Below are 24,917 nucleotides of genomic sequence, written 5' to 3' on the forward strand. Positions count from 1 at the left end.
AAGGATGGGAGGCAAGCATTGCCATTAACTATTTATTAGAAAAAAAAGAAGCATTTACTTTCAGGCCATTTACAGCAGCCTAACTTTTTAATTTTACATATATATATATATATATATATATATATATATATACAGTGGGGACGGAAAGTATTCAGACCCCCTTACATTTTTCACTCTGTTATATTGCAGCCATTTGCTAAAATCATTTAAGTTCATTTTTTTCCTCATTAATGTACAAACAGCACCCCATATTGACAGAAAAACACAGAATTGTTGACATTTTTGCAGATTTATTAAAAAAGAAAAACTGAAATATTACATGGTCCTAAGTATTCAGACCCTTTGCTCAGTATTTAGTAGAAGCACCCTTTTGATCTAATACAGCCATGGGTCTTTTTGGGAAAGATGCAACAAGTTTTTCAAACCTGGATTTGGGGATCCTCTGCCATTCCTCCTTGCAGATCCTCTCCAGTTCTGTCAGGTTGGATGGTAAACGTTGGTGGACAGCCATTTTTAGGTCTCTCCAGAGATGCTCAATTGGGTTTAAGTCGGGGCTCTGGCTGGGCCATTCAAGAACAGTCACGGAGTTGTTGTGAAGCCGCTCCTTCATTTTTTTAGCGGTGTGCTTAGGGTCATTGTCTTGTTGGAAAGTAAACCTTCGGCCCAGTCTGAGGTCATGAGCACTCTGGAGAAGGTTTTTGTCCAGGATATCCCTATACTTGGCCGCATTCATCTTTCCCTCGATTGCAACCAGTCGGCCTGTCCCTGCAGCTGAAAAAAAACCCCCACAGCATGATTCTGTTAGCACCATGCTTCACTGTTGGGACTGTATTGGACACGTGATGAGCAGTGCCTGGTTTTCTCTACACATACCGCTTAGAATTAAGGCCAAAAAGTTCTATCTTGGTCTCATCAGACCAGAGAATCTTATTTCCCACCATCTTGGAGTCCTTCAGGTGTTTTTAGCAAACTCCATGCGGGCTTTCATGTGTCTTGCACTGAGGAGAGGCTTCCGTCAGGCCACTCTGCCATAAAGCCCCGACTGGTGGAGGGCTGCAATGATGGTTGACTTTCTACAACTTTCTCCCATCTCCCGACTGCATCTCTGGAGCTCAGCCACAGTGATCTTTGGGTTCTTCTTTACCTCTCTCACCAAGACTCTTCTGTCCCGATAGCTCAGTTTGGCCGGACGGCCAGCTCTGGTCATCCCAAACGTCTTCCATTTAAGGATTATGGAGGCCACTGTGCAATTAGGAACCTTATGTGCAGCAGAAATTTTTTGTAACCTTGGCCAGATCTGTGCCTTGCCACAATTCTGTCTCTGAGCTCTTCAGGCAGTTCTTTTGACCTCATGATTCTCATTTGCTCTGACATGCACTGTGAGCTGTAAGGTCTTATATAGACAGGTGTGTGGCTTTCCTAATCAAGTCCAATCAGTATAATCAAACACAGCTAGACTCAAATGAAGGTGTAGAATCATCTCAAGGATGATCAGAAGAAATGGACAGCACCTGAGTTAAATATATGAGTGTCACAGCAAAGGGTCTGAATACTTAGGATCATGTGATATTTCAGTTTTACTTTTTTAATAAATCTGCAAAAATGTCAACAATTCTGTGTTTTTCTGTCAATATGGGGGTGCTGTGTGTACATTAATGAGGGAAAAAATGAACTTAAATGATTTTAGCAAATGGCTGCAATATAACAAAGAGTGAAAAATTTAAGGGGGTCTGAATACTTTCCGTCCCCACTGTATATATACACATATATACACATATACAGTATATAAATATATATATATATATATATATACTGTATATGTGTATATACACAGTGGGGATGGAAAGTATTATATATATATATATATATATATATATATATATATATATATATATATATACAAAAGTGAGTACACCCCTCCCATTTTTGAAATTTTTTTTATTATATCTTTTCATGCGACAACACTGAATAAATGACACTTTGCTACAATGTAAAGTAGTGAGTGTACAGCTTGTATAACAGTGTAAATTTGCTGTATGGTCTTGTCCACCTTGCTGCAGCTCAGTTTCAGGGTCTTGGCAATCTCCTTATAGCCTAGGCCATCTTTATGTAGAGCAACAATTTTTTTTTTCAGATCCTCAGAGAGTTTTTTGCCATGAGGTGCCATGTTGAACTTCCAGTGACCAGTATGAAAGAGTGAGAGCAATAACACCAAATTTAACACACCTGCTCCCCATTCACACCTGAGACCTTGTAACACTAATGAGTCACATGACATCGGGGAGGGAAAATGGCTAATTGGGCCCAATTTGGACATTTTCACTTAGGAGTGTACTCATTTTTGTTGCCAGCGGTTTAGACAATAATGGCTGTGTGTTGAGTTATTTTGAGGGGACAGCAAATTTACACTGTTATACAAGCTGCACACTCACTACTTTACATTGTAGCAAAGTATAATTTCTTCAGTGTTGTCATATGAAAAGATATAATAAAATATTTACAAAAATGTGAGGGGTGTACTCACTTTTGTGAGATACTGTATATACACACACTATATTGTCAAAAGTATTGGGACACCTTCCTTTACACGCACATGAACATTAATGGCATCCCAGTCTTAGTATGCAAGGTTCAATATTGAGTTGGCCCACCACTTGCAGCTATAACCACTTCAACTGCTCTAGGAAGGTGGTCCACAAGGTTTAGGAATGTGTCTATGGGAATGTTTGACCATTCTTCCAGAAACACATTTGTGAGGTCAGGCACTGATTTTGGATGAGAAGGCCTGGCTCACAGTCTCCACTCTAATTCATCCCAAAAGTGTTATATCGGGTTGAGGCCAACACCTCATTTAGTTCACCCATTCGTTAAATGCTGAATATGCAAAGTTCAGAACCAAACTTTACTTCAGTACAAACCTTAACCTCATCCCTGGTAGTCACATACAGTAGCTGTGTGCTTGTGTGTGCAATATGGGCTGTTTGTATTTTATCTTTAGAGAAAGGATAAAATGTGTTAGCCATAAATAAATAATCTTTGCTTATGATTTGTTGACTCGTGAATAGTGATTGACTAATAGAGCGAAAATATAATGTATGCAGTAACTTCTATATGATTAGCAAACAGAGCTGTAAGCCAAAGCAATTAACCTCAATTATTAATCTATGTTACTGCTTGTGGAATATCAATAAACACGTCCTTGTTAAAACATTATACTAGGGAATACTATGTGAACACAATCAGTAAAGTAGGGTGTAAAGTGTAATAACCTATGGCAGCCAATCAGATTTGAGTTTACTCAATTAGGAACAGCAAATGATTATTTTTTTGAAATGATCGCATATTGTTTTGTGTCTGTCTAAATAAGCTTCAATTTAATGTGCAAGACATAATAATTATAGTAGTAGCAAAAATAATGTTTTCTTCCGGTATTACTATCTTACATAAGATATCTCCCAAGAAATAATACCTTTAAAAAGGACAAATATTATCAATAAATATTGTTCCATCATGTACATACAGTATATGAAAATATAGACAGAAAGAAGGAAACACTCATTTACAATAGTAATTACATTAACGTGTATAAACAGCTAACAAAGGGACATTTTAAGTTACTTATAATTTCTTATTTTGGAGGCCAGTACAGTACAGTGCACATGACTTGTATTCACTGACCATGAGCTATATGCAGGCTACCTTCAGGTGACTGGACACTAACAAATACATTGTTGGGACCGCCCTAGATACATGTTCATATAAACTCTGTACACACTCTGTGAGACTCTTGCTTTCTGTCAAGCAGTAAGGAGCGACCACAGGAAAAGGTCCTGTGTCCTGTACTATACTCCAAGAAAAGGAATTAACAGTTAAGACAAAATTCCCTTCATCCTAATCACACAATACAAGAGAAAGGACTGGTATTTAAGGACCAAGGGAAGGCTCCAAGCATTGAACTTTGGGGTTGACAACAACAAGGCAAACCCCAGGACTCCAAGCCCCCCTTTTACAAGAGTGGGCAAACGCCTACAATCTGGCGGAAGTCTGGAGGTGGAAATACCCGGATCGTAGGGAATACTCCTGTGCATCCTAGTCTGATAAATCTCTATCTAGACTTAAAATGTTTTTTCTGTCCAGAGAGGTAATACATAAAGTTGATGGGGTGAACTATTTACAAAGGGGGATTTCTGAGCATTATCCATTGGAACTCACCCGAACTGAGAACTACCGATAACCAGGTTTGTCGTATGAGCCCCTATTGGCTCGCCAAACCTATGGTTCTTTATACATGTGCTGATGCAATTTCCAAGTTTTGGTTGGAGAATGTTCGAGAGGTGGCTGATTTGGTAACATGAGATGCCTTTAAGGCAGTGATGAGAGGTGATTAGGGAAGTAAACAAGTGGCTGAAGAGCTGGTTCCTGGAGGACTGGGCCGACTTCTCAGTCGATAACCAGTACTATAGAAGGGATGGACTGCACCTAAATGAGGAGGGTGCAGATCAGTTGGTAATGAAGATGGCCAAAAAGTTAAAGGGGTTTTTAAACTAGGCGATGGGGGGAGGGTCCAGAGGTAGAGATAGTCAGCGCGGAACACATTCCAGAGGGTAGTATTGGGGGCATTAGTGGTAGGTTGACCAAAGCACATAAACCTAAGGTAAGTATAATAGCAAGTCCTAGTTGCAATCTCGGAACACCCAATAAGACGATAAATGAAGATAAACTACCAAGATGGGTGAACTAGAGATACTGTTGTACGAGGAGGATTTGGATTTTGTGGGAATTTCAGAGACCTGGTTCAACAGCTCTCATGATTGGCTGGCAAACATTCAAGGGTATACCCTTTATCGCAAGGATAGGGAGGGTAAAAAAAGGGGAGGGGTATGCCTGTATATCAAGAATAATGTACAAGTGAATGTGAGAGATGACATCACTAACGGAGCTAGGGAGGAGGTGGAATTCTTATGGGTAGAGCTCCAAAGGGATGAAGCTAAGGGGAAAATAATACTGGGAGTATGCTATAGGCCCCTAACCTGAGGGAGGAAGGGGAGACAGATCTCCTATCACAATTTGGATTAACAGCAAGGATGGGAAGTGTTATCATAATGGGGGATTTTAACTATCCAGACATAGACTGGGCGGAGGGAACCGCGCATTCATCTAATGCTCACCAGTTCCTAAATGTCTTGCAGGACAATTTTATGGGTCAGATGGTAGACGCACCAACTAGAAATAAAGCGTTACTGGATCTACTGATTACCAACAATACAGACCTGATCACAGATGTGAAAATACGTGGCAATTTAGGTAACAGCGATTACAGGTCAATTGGCTTCAGTATAAATCACACAAATAGGAAACATAAGGGGAATACAAAGACACTGAATTTCAAAAGAGCCAACTTTCCTAAACCACAAACCTTGCTAGAAGGCATATTAAATGAGGGCATTAGCCAATGCATCCCACTGGGTAATGAATAAAGAGCGAACAAAAGTCCTGGATGGCTTAACTCCAATGTAAAAATGCATATAAAAGCAAAGGAGAAGGCCTTCAAAAAATACTAGGTTGAGGGATCAATATCAGCATTCAGACTTTATAAAGAATGCAACAAGAAATGTAAGGGTACAATAAGGACGGCTAAGATAGAACATGAAAGACACATAGCAGATGAGAGAAAAAAAATCCCAAGAAATTCTTTAAGTATGTAAACAGTAAAAAAGGGAGGACAGACCATATTGGCTCCATAAAGAATGAGGAAGGACATCTGGTTACAAAGGATGGAGGGATGGCGAAGGTATTGAATTTATTCTTCTCCTCAGTCTTGACAAGGGAATCGGGGGCTTCAGTAACCAAAACTGCAGTGTTTATCCTCATGACACATCACAGGAAGCACCTCCATGGTTAACAGAGGACAGAATTAAAATTAGACTTGGGAAACTTAACATTAATAAATCACCGGGACCAGATGGCTTGCACCCGAGGGTATTTAGGGAACTCAGTCAAGTAATTGCCAGACCATCGTTCCTAATTTTTACTGACAGTCTACTGACTGGAATGGTACCAGCTGATTGGAGAAAAGCCAACATAGCACCAATATTTAAAAAGGGCCCAAAATACATCCCTGGGAATTACAGACCAGTTCGCCTAACATCAATAGTATGTAAACTCTTGGAGGAGATGATAAGGGATTATATACAAGATTTTAGTAATGAGAACGGTATCATTAGCAGTAATCAGCATGGATTCATGAAGAATCGTTCTTGCCAAACCAATCTATTAACCTTCTATGAGGAGGTGAGTTGCCATCTAGATAAAGGAAGGCCCGTAGACATGGTGTATCTGGATTTTGCAAAAGCATTTGACACAGTTCCCCATAAACGTTTACTGTACAAATAAGGTCCGTTGGCATGGATTATGACTAAGGCCTTATAGGCTGAAACGCGTCAACTGTTCTTATTTGCGTTTGGTCACTGTAGCTTGTCAATAAATATTATACTTCTTAAGAGCAATCACCAGAGTGCGGATCATCTTTTCCTCATTTGACACAGTTCCCCATAAACGTTTACTGTACAAATAAGGTCCGTTGACATGGACCATAGGGTGAGTACATGGATTGAACACTGGCTACAAGGGAGATTTCAGAGGGTGGTGATAAATGGGGAGTACTCGGAATGGTCAGGGGTGGGTAGTGGGGTCCCCCAGGGTTCTGTGCTGGGACCAATCCTGTTTAATTAGTTCATAAATGACCTGGAGGATGAGGTAAACAGTTCAATTTCTGTATTTACAGACGATACTAAGCTAAGCAGGGCAATAACTTCAGCAGGATGTAGAAACCTTGCAAAAAGATCTGAACAAATTAATGGGGTGGGAAACTACATGGCAAATGAGGTTCAATGTAGAAAAATGTACAATAATGCATTTGGGTGGCAAAAATATGAATGCAATCTATACACTGGGGGGAGAACCTCTGGGGGAATCTAGGATGGAAAAGGACCTGGGGTCCTAGTAGATGATAGACTCAGCAAATGCCAAGCTGCTGCTAACAAAGCAAACAGAATATTGGCATGCATTAAAAAAGGGATTAACTCCAGAGATAAAACGATAATTCTCCCACTCTACAAGACTCTGGTCAGGCCGCACCTAGAGTATGCTGTCCAGTTCCGGGCACCAGTCCTCAGGAAGGATGTACTGGAAATGGAGCGAGTACAAAGAAGGGCAACAAAGATAATAAAGGGTCTGGAGGATATTAGTTATGAGGAAAGGTTGCGAGCACTGAACTTATTCTCTCTGGAGAAGAGACGCTTGAGAGGGGATATGATTTCAATATACTAATGCCATACTGGTGACTAGGGATGGGCTATCTGTTCGAGTCGAACATGAGTTCGACTCTAACATTGGCCATTTGCCCGTTCGCCGAAAAGCGAAAAATTTGGGGTGCTCGCGGAAAATTCGAAAAGCCATGGAACACCCTTTAAAAGTCTATGGGAGAAATCTAAAGTGCTAATTTTAAAGGTTAATATGCAAGTTATTGTCATAAAAAGTGTTTGGGGACCTGGGTCCTGCCCCAGGGGATATGAATCAATGCAAAAAAAAGTTTTAGAAACGGCCGTTTTTTTGGGAGCAGTAATTTTAATAATGCTTAAAGTGAAACAATAAAAGTGAAATATTCCTTTAAATTTCGTACCTGGGGGGTGTCTATAGTATGCCTGTAAAGTAGCGCATGTTTTCCATGTTTATAACACTCCGAGAGCAAAATGACATTTCTAAAGGAAAAAAAAGTAATTTAAAAGTACTAGCGCTAGTGCCGGCTATTAATGAATCGTCAGTCCTGACAATACACATAAATGTCATTGAAAGTCATTGAAAAAAAAAATGGCGTGGGTGTCCCCAAAAATTCCATTACCAGGCCCTTCAGGTCTGGTATGGATATTAAGGGGAACTCCGCGCTAAAATTTTTTAAAAAATGGCGTGGGGTTCCCCCAAAAATCCACACTAGACCCTTATCTGAGCACCCAACCTGGCAAGCCACAGGAAAAGAGGGGGGACGAGAGTGCGGCTGAACCATACCAGGCCACATGCCCTCAACATGGGGAGGATGTCCCCATGTTGATGGGGACAAAGGCCTCATCCCCACAACCCTTGCCCGATGGTTGTGGGGGTCTGTGGGTGGGGGGCTTATCAGAATCTGGAAGCCCCCTTTAACAAAGGGGACACCCAGATCCCGCCCCCCCCCTATGTGAATTGGTAAGGGGTACATTGTACAATGTGTCAAAATGTTAAAAAACCACAGGAGATGGCTTGGGACAAGTCCTTTAGTAAAAATAAAAAAATAAACAATAAAAAAGAGATTCCAATGATGTAATCCAATAAATCTATGCTCCTACTCCAGCGATGTAATCCAATTCTCGCCATTTTTTTTAAAAATTTTGACGCAAAGTTCCCCTTAAAATCCATACCAGACCCTCGGTCTGGTATGGATTTTTGGGGGAACCTCACGCCATTTTTTAAAAAATTTTGGAGTGGAGTTCCCCTTAAGATCCATACCAGACCTGAAGGGCCTGGTAATGGAATTTTGGGGGACCCCCACGCATTTTTATTTTTTTTATTTTTCAATGACTTTCAATGACTTTTATGTGTTTTGTCGGGACGGACAATTCATTAATAGCCAACGCTAGCGCTAGTACTTTTAAATGACTTTTTTTCCTTCAGAAATGTAATTTTGCTCTCGGACTGTTCTAAACACAGGAAACATGCGCTACTTTACACCCCCCCAGGTACGAAATAAAAATGTTATCACTTTTATTGTTTCACTTTAAGCATTATTAAAATCAATGCTCCCGAAAAAACGTCCGTTTTTTAAAACTTTTTTTTGCATTGATACATGTCCCCTGGGGCAGGACCCGGGTCCCCAAACACTTTTTATGACAATAACTTTAACGGTGTTCGTGCGTTCGAACAAATTTTTTGCCTGTTCGCATGATCTGTATGCGAACCGAATAGGGGGGTGTTCGGCCCATCCCTACTGGTGACCCCACATATGTGGGGTTTTATATGGGATAAAACTTTTTCGCAGAAGGGAGTTTAACAAGACTCATGGCCACTCATTAAAATTAGAAGAAAAGAGGTTTAACCTTAAACTACGTAAACTTCCACAGGCGGTGGTTTTAGCGGGGGGCATTGATAGTTACAAGAAATTAGATAAGTTTCAAGTTTCAGGGATTAGATAAGCACCTGAACGACCGCAACATACAGGGATATACAATGTAATACTGACATATAATCATACACATAGGTTGTACTTGATGGACTTGTGTCTTTTTTCAACCTCACCTACTATGTAACTATGGAGAAAAGTTTGGGAGTACGGACCCCATCCCCGACTCACCAAAAAAGAAATAGCAAGTGGACTATTGCGGTACAAAAAGTATAGCTAATAATACAAATTACTGATAAAAATTTCACAAAATGTATTTATACAAAAATAGCAAAAGAAAAACAACAAGACATATAGTTAAAAGCTTCAGATGACATGATATTTCGACATGTTTCGCGGTTTTACCGCTTCATCAAAGAATAAATACCATATACAAAATTTCATACAGTTATATAATGGGGGAGATGAAATAAAGTGATATAACTGCTTACCCAAACCTCAGGGGGTGTGCATGCAACGAGGTAACCCGACTGGGTCTCCCCCAGCGATTGGGAAGGGGATATAAAACACCGGCCAAAGTCTATGTAAAATAAATATGGGGGTAAAAATTCATATGATCAATGCAGGTGTCAGTCATAAATAGTGAAGTGATAAATTGACAGTGGAAAAAGAAAAAGATGAAACATACCACCGTGTGGGAGGGTCGGGTCAGCAAGAAGGAAAAGAAAAGGGGGAGGGACCAGTAGAAAAGGAAGGGATGACAGAGAAATGGGAAAGAAGAAGGAAAGGAAACAGGGAAGGAATGGGAAAAGGGAAAGTGGAGGGGGAAAAGGGAGAAATAAAAGGGAGGGGGACAAGAAAAAGGGATTTGGGAAGAGCATAAAGTGCAAGGGCAGTGATTGACAGTGTAAACAAGGAAGAGACATGGAAAAAAGGACAAGGTGCTGTCAGTGAGGGGATTAAAAGCCAGGTACCACAGGGAACAAATAACCAATGAAGTAAAATAAAACCGTGAGGTGTCCAGTAGGGTATCATGCAAAACAGTGTGTAAAAAACTAGTGATAAATAAAGCAGTTGAAAAGATCAAAAGCTGAAGGCCAAAGGGTTTTTGTACAGCAATAGTCCACTTGCTATTTCTTTCTTGGTGAGTCGGGGGTGGGGTCCGTACTCCCAAACTTTTCTCCTCAATTAATTTGGACGATGGTACATCTTACTAAGATATACTTTGCTTGATTTGTACAGTGAGGCTATACACTTTCCATACTATGTAACTATATGTAACTATGAGGTACCTATATGAAAGGAGTCTCGGACCTCAAGAAAGTCAATAGAAAACAAATATCCATTTTGGCTGATGAGTTACGGAGGGCAGAGGATTCCTATGTTCTGAATCCCTCCCCTCTACATTATCAGCTATGGAGGGATGCCCAGAGACAACATGAACTGGCCCTAGTGACAAAGACTCAGAAGTGGCTTCTTTATCAACGTCAAAGATTTTTTGACTTTGACGTCAAAGAGTTTTTGAGTTTTTAACAAATCAGATAACCTTCATTACTCTCAGGATTAGGTTGTAAATTCCTTTTTACAGTTTTACTCAGAACTCTATAAATCCCAGGCTCATTACACTCCTCTGGAACTTTATGAATATGTATATTCAGTACCTTTCGTATGCTATCCCATGATCACCATTTGTCCTTTGAAGTGCCCATTTCTATAGAGGAGATAGATCGTGCCCCTAAATCTTTTGCAATACACAAAACTCCAGGCCCAGATGGGTTCCCCATTGAATGGTATCTGGTTCCAAGATTGCATTGACTTTACTGTTATTTTTGAACATGGGCAACTCCCATTATCTATGTGTGAAGCGCTAGTGGTATTGATTCCAAAACCTAACAAAGACCCTCTGGTATTGTGAATCATATAGACCGATCTCCCTGATAAATACGGACCTTAAGGTTCATCCCCAAAATCCTGGCTATTCGCCTAAATGCAGTGATCACAACTTTGATTAGATCGACGTATATTAATATACGTAGATTATTTACTAATCTCTAATCCCCTAATGTCTCTTCTACACCACGTGCTGTTGCCTTGATACACATAAAGCCTTTGACTTTGTGAATAGCCATATCTGTTATATATTTTAGAAAAATATGGTTTTGGTCCTAATTTTCTTAAGTGGATCTGTATTCTGTATGATCAACCCCTTACCTGACTCCGGATTAACACTAGCATCTCCAGACCCTTTATCATTCAAAGGGGTACTAGGCAGGGATGCCCACTCTCCCCGTTATTGTTTGTCCTGGCCATAGAACCCCTGGCACAACTTCTTAGAACTTCACTGGACTTACAGGGTATGTGGATTGGATAGTTAGGACACTTATCATTGCTACTTTACCTTTCCAACCCACACAACACCATCCCTGTGGTATTGCGACTTTTTACTGATTTTGGGGCTTTTTCTGGGTTTAAGCTGGACTAAACCAAGTGTGCTCTCTGTGGATCCTACCATCTCATTTGATCTACCTCCAAACTGTCTGCTCCAAATTACTTCATCACTAAAATATTTTGAAGTCGTGGTGCGGTTGCCAGTTTCTTCCTATATATTGCTAATAATCTTCTACCCTGTATAACAACCTTTAAGAATAAACTAAGTAGCTGGATTACTTTATCTTTGACGTTGATGGGAAGGGTCAATCTCTTCAAGATGGTTTTTCTACCTTAATTCCTGTACATTTTAGCCAATTGTTTGTTTTTTTGGCACCCTAAGAACCCTAGAATCTCCCCAGAGATGCTTCAGTTACCTATGACTCAGGGTGGGTTAGCCCTACCAAATTTAAGGTTGTACTACTATGACACACAATTGTTTTTTTCCCCAATTAAACAATGCAGCTACAGCAACTGAAGCAGCATTTCTTTCCTTCTAGGAGACTCTTACTAACCTGAATCTATCGGGAAAAAGTTCCGGTTACTGAGGGTGGAGAAATGATAAAGGTCTCTTTAAGAATTTACAAGCAATATATTTCTATAGTGTCAGATAACTTGGTAGTAGGCAGCTGCAGGCTTCACCCTGGTAACACCACTTCCTAAAAATGACGTACAGGTACTTCATTTCGCGTGAAGTGGTTAAAGTATATGTAAAAGAAAACCTTTTTTTTCGTATTTGCGGTACCATTTTTTTAGAGCAGACGGTCGGCTTTCAAGCAGCTTGGCCGTTATCACAAGCAGCAGGAGGGGACATCCTCCCCCTCTCGCTGCCTTCCGCTGCTCCATCCGGATCTCTCGTCCCACCGGGAGACCCGAGTGACCAGCCAGCACATCTGCCGGCTGGCCGGAGTCCTGAACAAAGCTGGAATCGGCTTTGATTGGATCTCCGATGTCATAACCCGGAAGCGACGTCACAACGTCACTTCCGGTTTATTTGGCTGACAATGGCATTGATTTTAAAAAACCTAAAGTATTCCAAAATGCCGATTTTGGCGTTTTGAATACTTTTAAGTGTAAAGGAGATATTTGGGGTCTTTTAGACCCCTGATCCCTCCATAAAGAGTACCTATCGCCGCCTATTACTGTCACAAGGCATGTTTACATGCCTTGTGACAGCAATAAAAGTGATCAGATTTTTTTTTTAAGAGACCGTGTAAAAAAATAAAATGAAATAAATAAGAAAAAATAAATAACATTTTTAAAGCGCACCCATCCCCGCGTGCTCGCGCACCAAATAAAAACGGATACACAAGTCGCGCCCGCAAATGTAAATGGTGTTCAAATCACACATGTGAGGTATCGCTGCGATCGCCAAAGCAAGAGCAATAATTCTCACAAAAGACCTCCTCTGTAACTCTAAACTGGTAACTGTTAAAAAAAATTTAAAGCGTCCCCTATGGAGATTTTTAAGTACTATAATTTGTCACCATTCCGTGAGTGTGCGCAATTTTAAACTGTAACATGTTAAGTATCTAATTACTTGGCATAACATCATCTTTCACAATATACAAAAAAATTGGGCTAACTTTACTGTTTCGTTTTTTTTTTATTCAGTAAAGTGTATTTTTTCCCAAAAAATTGCGTTTGAAAGACCACTGCGCAAATACCACGTGACATAAAATATTGCAACGACCACCATTTTATTCTCAGTGTCTTGCTAAAAAAAAAAAAATATATATATATATATATATATATATATATATATATATATATATATATAATGTTTGGGGGTTCTAAGTAATTTTCTAGCAAAAAATACTGATTTTAACTTTTTCAAATACATGCAGTATCTAATGGGAATTTCCAAACAAAAAACACGTCAGAATTTCTGATGATTGTCACAAATGCACATATAATTAAAATAACAAAAGTCAACTAAAGGCATGAGTGAATAATACATTGGGAACACTACATTACAGAAGGATTTTTGCCTAGAATACTTGTTAGATATCTGCCTATATTAAAAATATATAGAAAGATTATGACAGTATGGAGTTGATTCAGGCAAATATACTAATGTGCTTTATGGGCATATATTCAAACTGTTCTAAAAAAATGAGAGGTCTGACAGAAATGAGGACCTTTTTATGGGTGAATTCAACTAGGCGTTATTTTGGACCCTGGATCTAATGGTTGTAGTAAGAATTCAGAATTTTCAGTCCACATTCTGCGGGCAAGTATCCTACATAGCTGGTAAGTGAACCAGCTAGACCAGGTACCGCATCCAGTTTGCAGGTGTGATAGCATTTGAGTGACCAGATATAGTAATATTTCAGTAATCAATGAAAGATTAGACACAGTAGCTACAAATACAGGGTATTTTAAAACAAAGTTACATATTCAGCAATAAGTTAGAAATAATACATTTTTCATAACAATTTTCATAACAATTTAAAACCAAATAGGAAAGCTTCAAAATATGCAAATTAATACAGTAGCAAGAACATAACCCATGAGAACAAAATTTCCAAGACTGAAAAGAAAGTAGTATATAGATGAGTAGGAATGTTTTAGATATGATAAAGGGAGAATTTAAATTCTTAAAGCTCGGGGTACTGAAAATGCATTAAGGCAATATAAAGAGTATAATAAAAACTGCAAAAAAGAAACAGTTAGCCAAGATTGAAGCCAACAGATAGCTAATTATATTAAATCATAAAGTTTAAGAAAAAGTAAACTGACAATAGAAGACTTCTAAAAGATATATTAGAAAATATTATTGTAGATTTTATTGCAAAAGCTAAGATGTTGATTGTATTTTATCTGCCTTCACAGCTGATTTGCCATCGCCAAACAACATGGTGGAAAAATTTCGCTTAATGCTAACTATTCAGTATTACTTAACCACCTCAATACAGGGCACCTACACCCCCTTCCTGCCCAGACCAATTTTCAGTTTTCAGCACTCTCACACTTTGAATGACAATTACTCAGTCATGCAACACTGTACCCATATAAAATTTGCGTCCTTTTTTTTTACACAAATAGAGCTTTCTTTTGGTGGTATTTAATCACTAGTTGGTTTTTTATTTTTTGTGCTATAAATAAAAAAAGACCGTTCATTTTTTGAAAAAAATGCCCTTTTTGTTTCTGTTATAAAATTTAGCAAATTAGTAATTTTTCTTCATAAATTTTGGCCAAAATTTATACTGCTACATAGCTTTGGTAAAAATAATCCAAATTAGTGAATATTATTTGGTCTTTGTGAAAGTTATAGAGTCTACAAACTATGGTGCCAATCACTGAAAATTGATCACATCTGTACATCAGGTGTATCAGTACATCAGGTGTATCTCATTTCTTGAGACACTAACAAGTCAGGAAAGTACAAATACCCCCCAAATGACCCCTTTTTAGAAAGTAGACATTCCAAGGTATTAGGTAAGTAGCATGGTGAGTTTTTTTAAGTTGTAATTTTTTCCCACAATTCTTTTCAAAATGATTTTTTTTTTTTACTAAATTGTCATATTATCAGGTTATTTCTCAAACACAGCATATGCACACAACAAATTACACCCCAAAATACATTCTGCTACTCTTTCCGAGTATGGCGATTCCACATGTGTGAGACTTTTACACAGCCTGGCCATATACAGAGGCCCAACATTGAAGTAGCACCTTCAGGCGTTCTACGAGCATAAATGACACATCTCATTTCTCAACCACCTATTACACTTTTGAAGGCCCTGGAGCACCAGGACAATGGAATTGCCCACAAAATGACCCCATTTTGAAAAGCAAACACCCCAACGTATAATCTATGAGGCATACTGAGTCTTTTGAAAACACATTTTTTTGACACAAAATTGTCAATTTATAAGTTATTTCTAACACATAGCATGTATATAGCAAAAATTACACCCTACAATACAATCTGCTACTCTTACCGAGTATGGCGATACCACATGTGTGAGACTTTTACACAGCCTGGCCACATACAGAGGCCCAACATTGAAGTAGTGCCTTCAGGCGTTCTAGGAGCATAAAGTACACATCTCATTTAATTCCTAACTATTACACTTTTGAAGGTCCTTGAGAACCAGGACAGTGGAGTTACCCACAAAATGACCCCATTTTGGAAAGCAAACACCCCAAAATATATACTATGAGGCAGGGGCTGCAGATAGGTACTGTGGTACTCTGATGGGCTGCAGATAGGTACTCAGGTAAATTGATGAGCTGCAGACAGGTACTCGGGTACTCTGATGGGCTGGTGACGGGTACTCGGGTACACTGATGGCCTGGGAACAGGTACTCGGGTACTCTGATGGCCTGGTGACAGGTACCCGGTTACTCTCATGGGCTACAGATAGGTACTCTGGGACTCTGATGGGCTGGTGACTGGTATTCGGGTACTCTGAAGGGCGGTGACAGGTACTCAGGTACTCGGTACTCATATGAACTGTGACAGGTACTCAGATGGACTGTGACAGGTACTCGGGTACTCAGATGGACTGTGACAGGTACTCGGGTACTCAGATGAACTGTGACAGGTACTCAGGTACTCGGGTACTCAGATGAACTGTGACAGGTACTCAGGTACTCAGATGGACTGTGACAGGTACTCAGGTACTCAGATGAACTGTGACAGGTACTCGGGTACTCAGATGAACTGTGACAGGTACTCAGGTACTCAGATGGACTGTGACAGGTACTCAGGTACTCAGATAAACTGTGACAGGTACTCAGGTACTCGGGTACTCAGATGAACTGTGACAGGTACTCGGGTACTCAGATGGACTGTGACAGGTACTCAGGTACTCAGATGGACTGTGACAGGTACTCAGGTACTCAGATGGACTGTGACAGGTACTCGGGTACTCAGATGAACTGCGACAGGTACTCGGGTACTCAGATGAACTGTGACAGGTACTCGGGTACTCAGATGGACTGTGACAGGTACTCCGGTATTCAGATGGACTGTGACAGGTACTCGGGTACGCGGATGAACTGTGACAGGTACTCAGGTGGACTGTGACAGGTACTCGGGTACTCTGATGGACTGTGACAGGTACTCGGATGAACTGTGACAGGTACTCAGATGGACTGTGTGTGAAAGGTACTTTGATGGGTGGTGACAGGTACTTTGATGGGTGGTGACAGGTCCTCTTTATTGGGGGCAATCAGTGTGTGTTGGTGTACACTGTAAACGAAATGTTACCGGGCTCTCCTCCTCACACACCGATCATGTTACCGCTCTATGTTTACATTTAGTGATCGGCTGTGAAAGGATCACAGCCGATCACGTGGTAAACAGCTGCTGGCCAATGGCTGTTTACCAGCGTCAGTGACGAGCAGTGTTCCCTGGGAACACGCCGCCACCGAAGTGCACGCGCAGTGGGCTCACGATCGCGCGCATGCACCGTGCAAAGTGGGGTGGTACCGTCTGTGATCGGCCATGACTTCACATACATATAGCTTTCTCGAACTGCAGCATTTGGCTTCTGTAGCTTCACATAAACACTTGCTCTTTTTGCATACAACATGGCAATCTGTGGGTTCAATTTTATGGCTTCTGTTAGTAAATCGATGGCTTTCTGGAAGTCACCATCTCCCAGAGCATTAATAGCCTCTACTTTTTTTCCATTTGCCTTATCCATCATTTCCTGTTCATCTCCCTCGGTGGTGAGCGGTGTCTCTGTGACACGCCGCCACCAAAGGTACAGGACTGCACGCACATGATCACGCGTATGTCCTGTTTAAATGGACGAACGTCATATGACACCCGCCCAGAACAAGAGCCGCACCGCCTGGTCGTCATATGACGGCCAGCGGGCGGCTAGCGGTTAAAGAGGAGCTTGTAGTAAAATGCAATGTCCACTCATTGCATTGGGACCACCATACACATACACACTCATAATAGCAGTATTATATATTATATTATATGTGATGTCACATGATGTCAGAAGGGCGCCGGGTCACCCGGTCACCTCACCAAGTGGCCCCGCCCTTGCCTATATAAGAGCTGTCAAAGTGAAGAGACAGCAGTCAGCGGGAGGCCTCCCATAGAGGCGGAGCGTTTTGCATTTTTGCTATTTTTCGGGTCTGTCGGGTGCCATGATTGACGGTGAATTTACATCGCAGGACACTTTTTTTCTAATAATGGACTTATCTAAAACTGTCTCTTGTGGTTTTTACTTTTTGACACTTTTTTGGTGAATGGGTAGGGGTACAATGTACCTGACCCATTCACATAGGGGGGAGTAGGATCTAGGGGCCCCCTTGTTAAAGGGGACTTCCAGATTCTGATAAGCCCCCCACCCGCAGACCCCAACAACCACCGGCCAGGGTTGTTGGGAAGTGGCACCCCAAAGTACCCTTCCCATGTTGAGGGCAAGAAGCCTGGTATGGTTCAGGAGGGGGGGCGCTCACTCGCCTCCCTTTTCCTGGTCTGCCAGGCTGCATGCTCGGATAAGGGTCTGGGATGGATTTTGGGGGGGACCCCACGCCATTTGTTTTTAAAATTTTGGCGTGGATTACCCCTTAAAACCTATACCAGACCCAGAGGGCCTGATATGGATTCTGGGGGGGACCCCACGCCGTTTTTGTTTTAACTTTGGCATGGAGTTCCCCTTAAAATGGATACCTCCCCCCAGTCAGCAATAAGACCCCAGGAATATGCAAAATTGTTGAATTTCAGTATTTTACTATATACTGTTGAGGGTCATGTGAGATAATAATTGTACAGTCAATAATAAAATGTAATCACAACTTTTTTTTCAACTACTAAAGAATATAATTAATTTGATTCAGGGAATTAAAGTATAACTAAAGGCAAACATTTTGCTATTAGATTTAGAATTTTGAGAGGTTAGAACCTCTGTCAGCATTGCATTGCTGTCTGTGTCCATGTTAGGAAAATCTATAATCTACTCTCTATAATTATCCTGATCCCCAATGTCACTGGAAAAGAAAGTGAAGGCAAATCCAAGACTGTGAGTTGCCACAACAGTGACAACTGTTTAAAAGGGGATTTATTTCACATTGGAAAGCTATCCTCTCATTTCCTGTTGAGTCTACAGAATAGGAAGTAAAGAGTAATCTCCCTAACTAAAAAAAAAAAAAATAAATAACACTGACAGTGGTTTTAACCACTCCCATTCTCTATCCCAGTATTTCTCAACTCCAGTCCTCAAGGCGCCCCAACAGGTCATGTTTTCAAGATTTCCCTCAGATGAAACGGCTGGGGTAATTACCAAAGCAGTTAAACTGATCAAATCACCTGTGCAAAATAATGGAGAGCCTGAAAACATGACCTGTTGGGGCGCCTTGAGGACTGGAGTTGAGAAACACTGCTCTATCCAATATGAAAAAAAAAGTTTTGGCTTTAAATCTACACTAAGCCAATTTCCTTTGGGAGTTGGACAAGGTTTTTTCCCCTATGGCACAACATTTTCCAATGATAAAGAGGAAGTCTTATTTTGCTTTCTTTTGCACCACAAATGTTGCAGTTTATGGCTTTTTGAAGTTGATGAACATGTGTTTTTTAACGAAGGAAACTATTTAACTAACAGAAGGGAAAATACTATTGGCCATAAAGCATGTCTGCAGATGTGCTGGAAAGGGTTTTGGTTGGGAGTCAAGTAAAATGCGGACACATTTCCATCAATATATTTTCTGGGTTTCTGATGTTAAAGGATAAGTTCACCTTTCGTATGTTACATCCATCATCAGGGTGTAATATGTAACATTTACTGGCTCCCTGATCTGACAGCTAGCTAGTGTCTTCTCTTCTCCGTTAGCTGTCACAATTTTTAAAAAACGTGGCCAAGCGGGGCTCCCCCCCGACCACGTCATCCATTCACAGTGTTCTGTAAATAGAAAACAATAAGGTCGAGCAGCCTTTGTGGCTGTCGGCTTGTAGTTTTCAATGAACTACCATGGGGCTGTGGAGTGCTGTGGTAGTTCATTCTCTCTTCCTGTCAGATTGTATCTGCTTGCCCGTATGGGATGTACGGGCACACAGATACACTAACAGTCTGCAGGAGACATGCATGGCATCAGTGATCTGCTGATCATTGGTGCAATGATTTAGAGGCTCCAGAAACAAGAAATAATAAATGCACATATTTTAACCTGCAAAAAAATGTGCATTTATTATTTTTTGTTAAAAGGTGAACTTATCCTTTAAGCCCCAAGCTGGTCAGTAATTTGATTTATGTCTTGGGTCATAACACCTTAGTCTTTTAGTAAGCATAGACTGAAACAAATTAAAGTCATATTTTATTTGGTATACTTTAAAGGTTTAGGGTAATGTTTAAAAGTTTACAGAATGATACATAGCTCAGCCTGTAACTGTTCAATCCTGTCTGACTTTTGTCAGCTGTGCAAAGTCTCGAGATAAATGATCAAAAGTTGTTTTATTAGGAAGGTGTCCTTAAAAATTAATAGACAAAATAACATATTGCAGATATGCAATGTTTATTTTAAAATGAAAGGACACTTTTTCCTGCCTGTTTAATTAGCCAAATTCTGTGTATGGGCAGCACTTTTCACTGTTAAAGTAGAACTAAAGGCACCTGTAAGATAGTCTACACAAGTAGTAAATAAAGTTACTAAGGCACACACAAGCACCATTAAAACTTCCTTTATTTTCCCTGACTGAGCCAAATCCACTTTCATTTTTGTCTCACACACTCCCCCCAGACACTGCAGTTCACATTGGGAGGGTTTCAGCAACAGAGGATGTGCTCTCAATCCAGAAAGCAGTGGACAGAACTAGATGTGCCCAGGTGCTGATTGATGAGCTTGTGAATCAGCAGTAATAATGCCAATAGCCACAATCCCTGCACAGCAAATAGACACAGTCTGCATGAGAGCAGTACTTCTGCTTTGAATTCAGGAGCAGTGCAGTATCGTTGCCACACCATCATAGGAAGATGTATTAGTTTGACTTCACTGGCTAAACCGGTATTTGTAGGACTTTGCATCAGGACCAAAGGCTGACTGGAAGTGCAGATGCACTTATAATTAAGCATGTTTTCTTAAGGGAAGCCATAGATCCACTGTAATGGAAATATTTTGTTTGATGTTTTGTAGGATATAAGGAGGAACTTCGAAGAACTTTGCAAAGTGAAAGGGACCCAAACAATGTACAGACCAAGTTCTTGTTATACAATGAAGAAACAGACAAAAATGAAGAAAGAGACAACAAAAATATGTGTCAGATTGTTACACTTCAGCCAGAAACTCTGGAGAAATGTGGCTTTAATGCTTCTCTTCCTCTTGTAATAATAGTTCATGGATGGTCGGTAAGTATTTTGAACGGCATCTATACTATTACTTAACTGAACTCCAGGCACATAAACTTGTTATTCTTCAACACCCTCAAAAACTATAAATCCATTTTGTTTACATTTGCAAACTGAAATCCAGCTAGTTTACAGTGCCTTCAAAAGGTATTCATGCCCCTTGAAATTTTCCACATTTTGTCCTGTTACAACAAAAAACATAAATGTATTTTATTGGGATTTTATGTGATAAACCAACAGAAAGTGGGACATAATTGTGAAGTGGAAGGAAAAGGATAAATGGTTTTCAACATTTTTTATAAATAAATATCTGAAAAGTGTGGCGTGCATTTGTAGTCAGCCCCCTTTATTCTGATACCCTTAACTAAAATCTAGTGGAACCAATTGCCTTCAGAAGTCACCTAATTACTAAATAGAGTCCACCTGTGTGTAATTGAATCTCAGTATAAATACAGCTGTTCTGTGAAGCCCACAGAGGTTTGTTAGAAAACCTTAGTAAACAAATAGCATCATGAAGGCCAAGAAACACACCAGACAGGTCAGGGATAAAGCTGTGGAGAAATTTAAAGTAGGGTTAGGTTATAAAAAAATATCCCAAGCTTTGAACTTCTCATGGGGCACTGTTCAATCCATCATCCGAAAATGGAAAGAGTATGGCACAACTGCAAACCTACCAAGACATGGCCGTCCACCTAAACTGACAGGCTAGGCAAGGAGAGCATTAATCAGAGAAGTAGCCAAGAGACCCATGGTGACTCTGGAGGAGCTGCAAAGATCAGCAGCTCAGGTAGGAGAGTCTGTCCACAGGACAACTATTAGTCGTGCACTTCACAAATCTGGTCTTTATGGAAGAGTGGGAAGAAGAAAGACATTGTTGAAAGAAAACCATAAGAAGTCCTGTTTGCCGTTTGTGAGAAGCCATGTGGAGGACACAGCAAACATGTGGAAGAAGGTGCTCTGGTTAGATGAGACCAAAATTGAACTTTTTGGTCTAAAAGCAAAACGATATGTGTAACAGAAAACTAACACTGCACACCCCCCTGAACACACCATCCCCACCGTGAAACATGGTGTTAGGTACCTGGTAGTTGAGCCCGACTGGTAGGAGAAGACCTCTCTTACAGCGCTGGTTCAGGAGCCACTGGAGTGGGAACAGTGGTCTCGTGAGCACAGTGGGTAGGAGTGCCTGGTGAAGGTTCTTGCGGAGGCCGGCACAGAAGCTGAGTAGAGATCCTACTGGAATGGCTGAGCTGCAGATGCTGGCAGGCAGAAGAGGATCAGCAGGCAGGCAGGTAGGAGGTATAGAAGCAGCGGCACCTGGAGCTGGATGAGAAGGCCGGAATGCAGCAATACAAGGCACAGGCAAAGGCAGAGTCAGATGGTCCGGATTGGCAGGAGATCAGGCAGATATTAGCAAATGGATAGTCACAGAGTAGTCAGGCAAGCAGGAGTTCGGCAACGGGTCACAAGAAGATAGCAAAGTCAGGCAGACCGGGTCGGTAACAGTAATGACAATCAGCAGGCAGGTTCAGGAACACAGGTACGGAGCTGCAGACGAACAGCACTGCGTGAGTGCAGCTGTCACACTTTTAAAGGGCCCTTGTTGCCAAACAGCGCTAGCGCACACGGGCGCGCGCGGGAGCGCGCCGGCGCACACCAGTGGGGGAATTCTGCCATGTCACTCTGGACGGACCCTGCATGCGCATGTGCGCACGCATATTCCCCTGAAAGACACTGGCACGTCCCTGACACATGGTGGTGGCAGCATCATGTTGTGGGGATGCTTTTCTTCAGCAGGGACAGGGAAGCTGGTCAGAGTTGATGGGAAGATGGGTCGAGCCAAATACAGGACAATCTTAGAAGAAAACCTGTTAGAGTCTGCAAAAGACTTGAGACTCGGGCGGATGTTCACCTTCCAGCAGGACAATGACCTTAAACATACAGCCAGAGCTACAATGTAATGGTTTAGATCAAAGCATATTAATTAATGTATTAGAATGGCCCAGTCAAAGTCCAGACCTAAATCCAATTGAGAATCTGTGGCAAGACTTGAAAATTGCTGTTCACAGACACTCTCCATCCAATCTGACAGAGCTTGAGCTATCTTGTAAAAAAGAATGGGCAAAAATGTCACTCTCTAGATGTACAAAGCTGGTAGAGACATATCCAAAAAGACTTGCAGCTGTAATTGCAGTGAAAAGTGGTTCTACAAATTATTGATTCAGTGGGGCTGAATAAAAATATTTATTTGTAAAAAATGTTGAAAATTTATCATTTTCTTTCCACTTCACAATTATGTGGCACTTTGTGTTGGTCAATCACATAAAATCCCAATAAAATACATTTACGTTTTTGGTTGTAACATGAGAAAATGTGGAAAATTTCAAGAGGTATGAATACTTTGTCTTCATACACAACTAGCGTCAGTCTCAACTGAGTATAAAAGAGAAGAGAGGTGCCTCTAAGTTTAGCAATATGGTTACATTTAATGAAGGTACAACATTTAGCAACTCACATGGTTGATGATTAAAACAGGCACATCTAAGTATGCAGGCATCCGGGGTAAAGCTGTCCACATAGACCATTCTCCGCACCGCCATGGTCATCATCCATTCCACGCTGCGCTCCATGAGCGCTTCAAGCCTCGCTTTCAGATCACTCTACTGCAGGGTAGTCTTCCCAGCACTATTGCAGACTGATAGCGATGAGAGCTGACCTAGATGTGGATCTTTTAATCATCAACCATGTGATTTGCTAAATGCTGTACCTTCATTAAATGTAACTACAGTTGTGCTCATAAGTTTACATAGTTACATAGTAGGTGAGGTTGAAAAAAGACACAAGTCCATCAACTCCAACCTATGTGTGTGATTATGTGTCAGTATTACATTACATATCCCTGTATGTTGCGGTCATTCAGGTGATTATCTAATAGTTTCTTGAAGCTATCAATGCTCCCCGCTGAGACCACCGCCTGTGGAAGGGAATTCCACATCCTTGCCGCTCTTACAGTAAAGAACCCTCTACGTAGTTTAAGGTTAAACCTCTTTTCTTCTAATTGTAATGAGTGGCCACGAGTCTTATTAAACTCTCTTCTGCGAAAAAGTTTTATCCCTATTGTGGGGTCACCAGTACAGTATTTGTAAATTGAAATCATATCCCCTCTCAAGCGTCTCTTCTCCAGAGAGAATAAGTTCAGTGCTCGCAACCTTTCCTCATAACTAAGATCCTCCAGACCCTTTATTAGCTTTGTTGCCCTTCTTTGTACTCGCTCCATTTCCAGTACGTCCCTCCTGAGGACTGGTGCCCAGAACTGGACAGCATACTCCAGGTGCGGCCGGACCAGAGTCTTGTAGAGCGGGAGAATTATCGTTTTATCTCTGGAGTTGATCCCCCTTTTAATGCATGCCAATATTCTGTTTGCTTTATTAGCAGCAGCTTGGCATTGCATGCCATTGCTGAGCCTATCATCTACTAGGACCCCCAGGTCCTTTTCCATCCTAGATTCCCCCAGAGGTTCTCCCCCCAGTGTATAGATTGCATTCATATTTTTGCCACCCAAATGCATTATTTTACATTTTTCTACATTGAACCTCATTTGCCATGTAGTCGCCCACCCCATTAATTTGTTCAGGTCTTTTTGCAAGATTTCCACATCATGCGGAGAAGTTATTGCCCTGCTTAGCTTAGTATCGTCTGCAAATACAGAGATTGAACTGTTTATCCCATCCTCCAGGTCGTTTATGAACAAATTAAATAGGATTGGTCCCAGCACAGAACCCTGGGGAACCCCACTACCCACCCCTGACCATTCTGAGTACTCCCCATTTATCACCACCCTCTGAACACGCCCTTGTAGCCAGTTTTCAATCCATGTACTCACCCTATGGTCCATGCCAACGCACCTTATTTTGCACAGTAAACGTTTATGGGGAACTGTGTCAAATGCTTTTGCAAAATCCAGATACACCACGTCTATGGGCCTTCCTTTATCTAGATGGCAACTCACCTCCTCATAGAAGGTTAAT

At 41.0% G+C, this 24,917-nt stretch overlaps 1 protein-coding gene across 1 annotated transcript in view; it reads left to right on the forward strand.

The window, feature by feature from the left end:
- LIPC (lipase C, hepatic type) overlaps window positions 1–24,917 on the forward strand; it is a 307,115-nt gene that overhangs the window by 160,091 nt on the left and 122,107 nt on the right. The window contains exon 4 of the mRNA XM_073618814.1: window positions 20,678–20,889. Coding sequence (XP_073474915.1) covers window positions 20,678–20,889 — 212 coding nt within the window. The remainder of the gene's footprint in view (window positions 1–20,677; window positions 20,890–24,917) is intronic.

Source organism: Aquarana catesbeiana, linkage group LG03 (assembly GCF_042186555.1).
Source record: "Aquarana catesbeiana isolate 2022-GZ linkage group LG03, ASM4218655v1, whole genome shotgun sequence".
NCBI classification, from domain to species: Eukaryota; Metazoa; Chordata; class Amphibia; order Anura; family Ranidae; genus Aquarana; species Aquarana catesbeiana.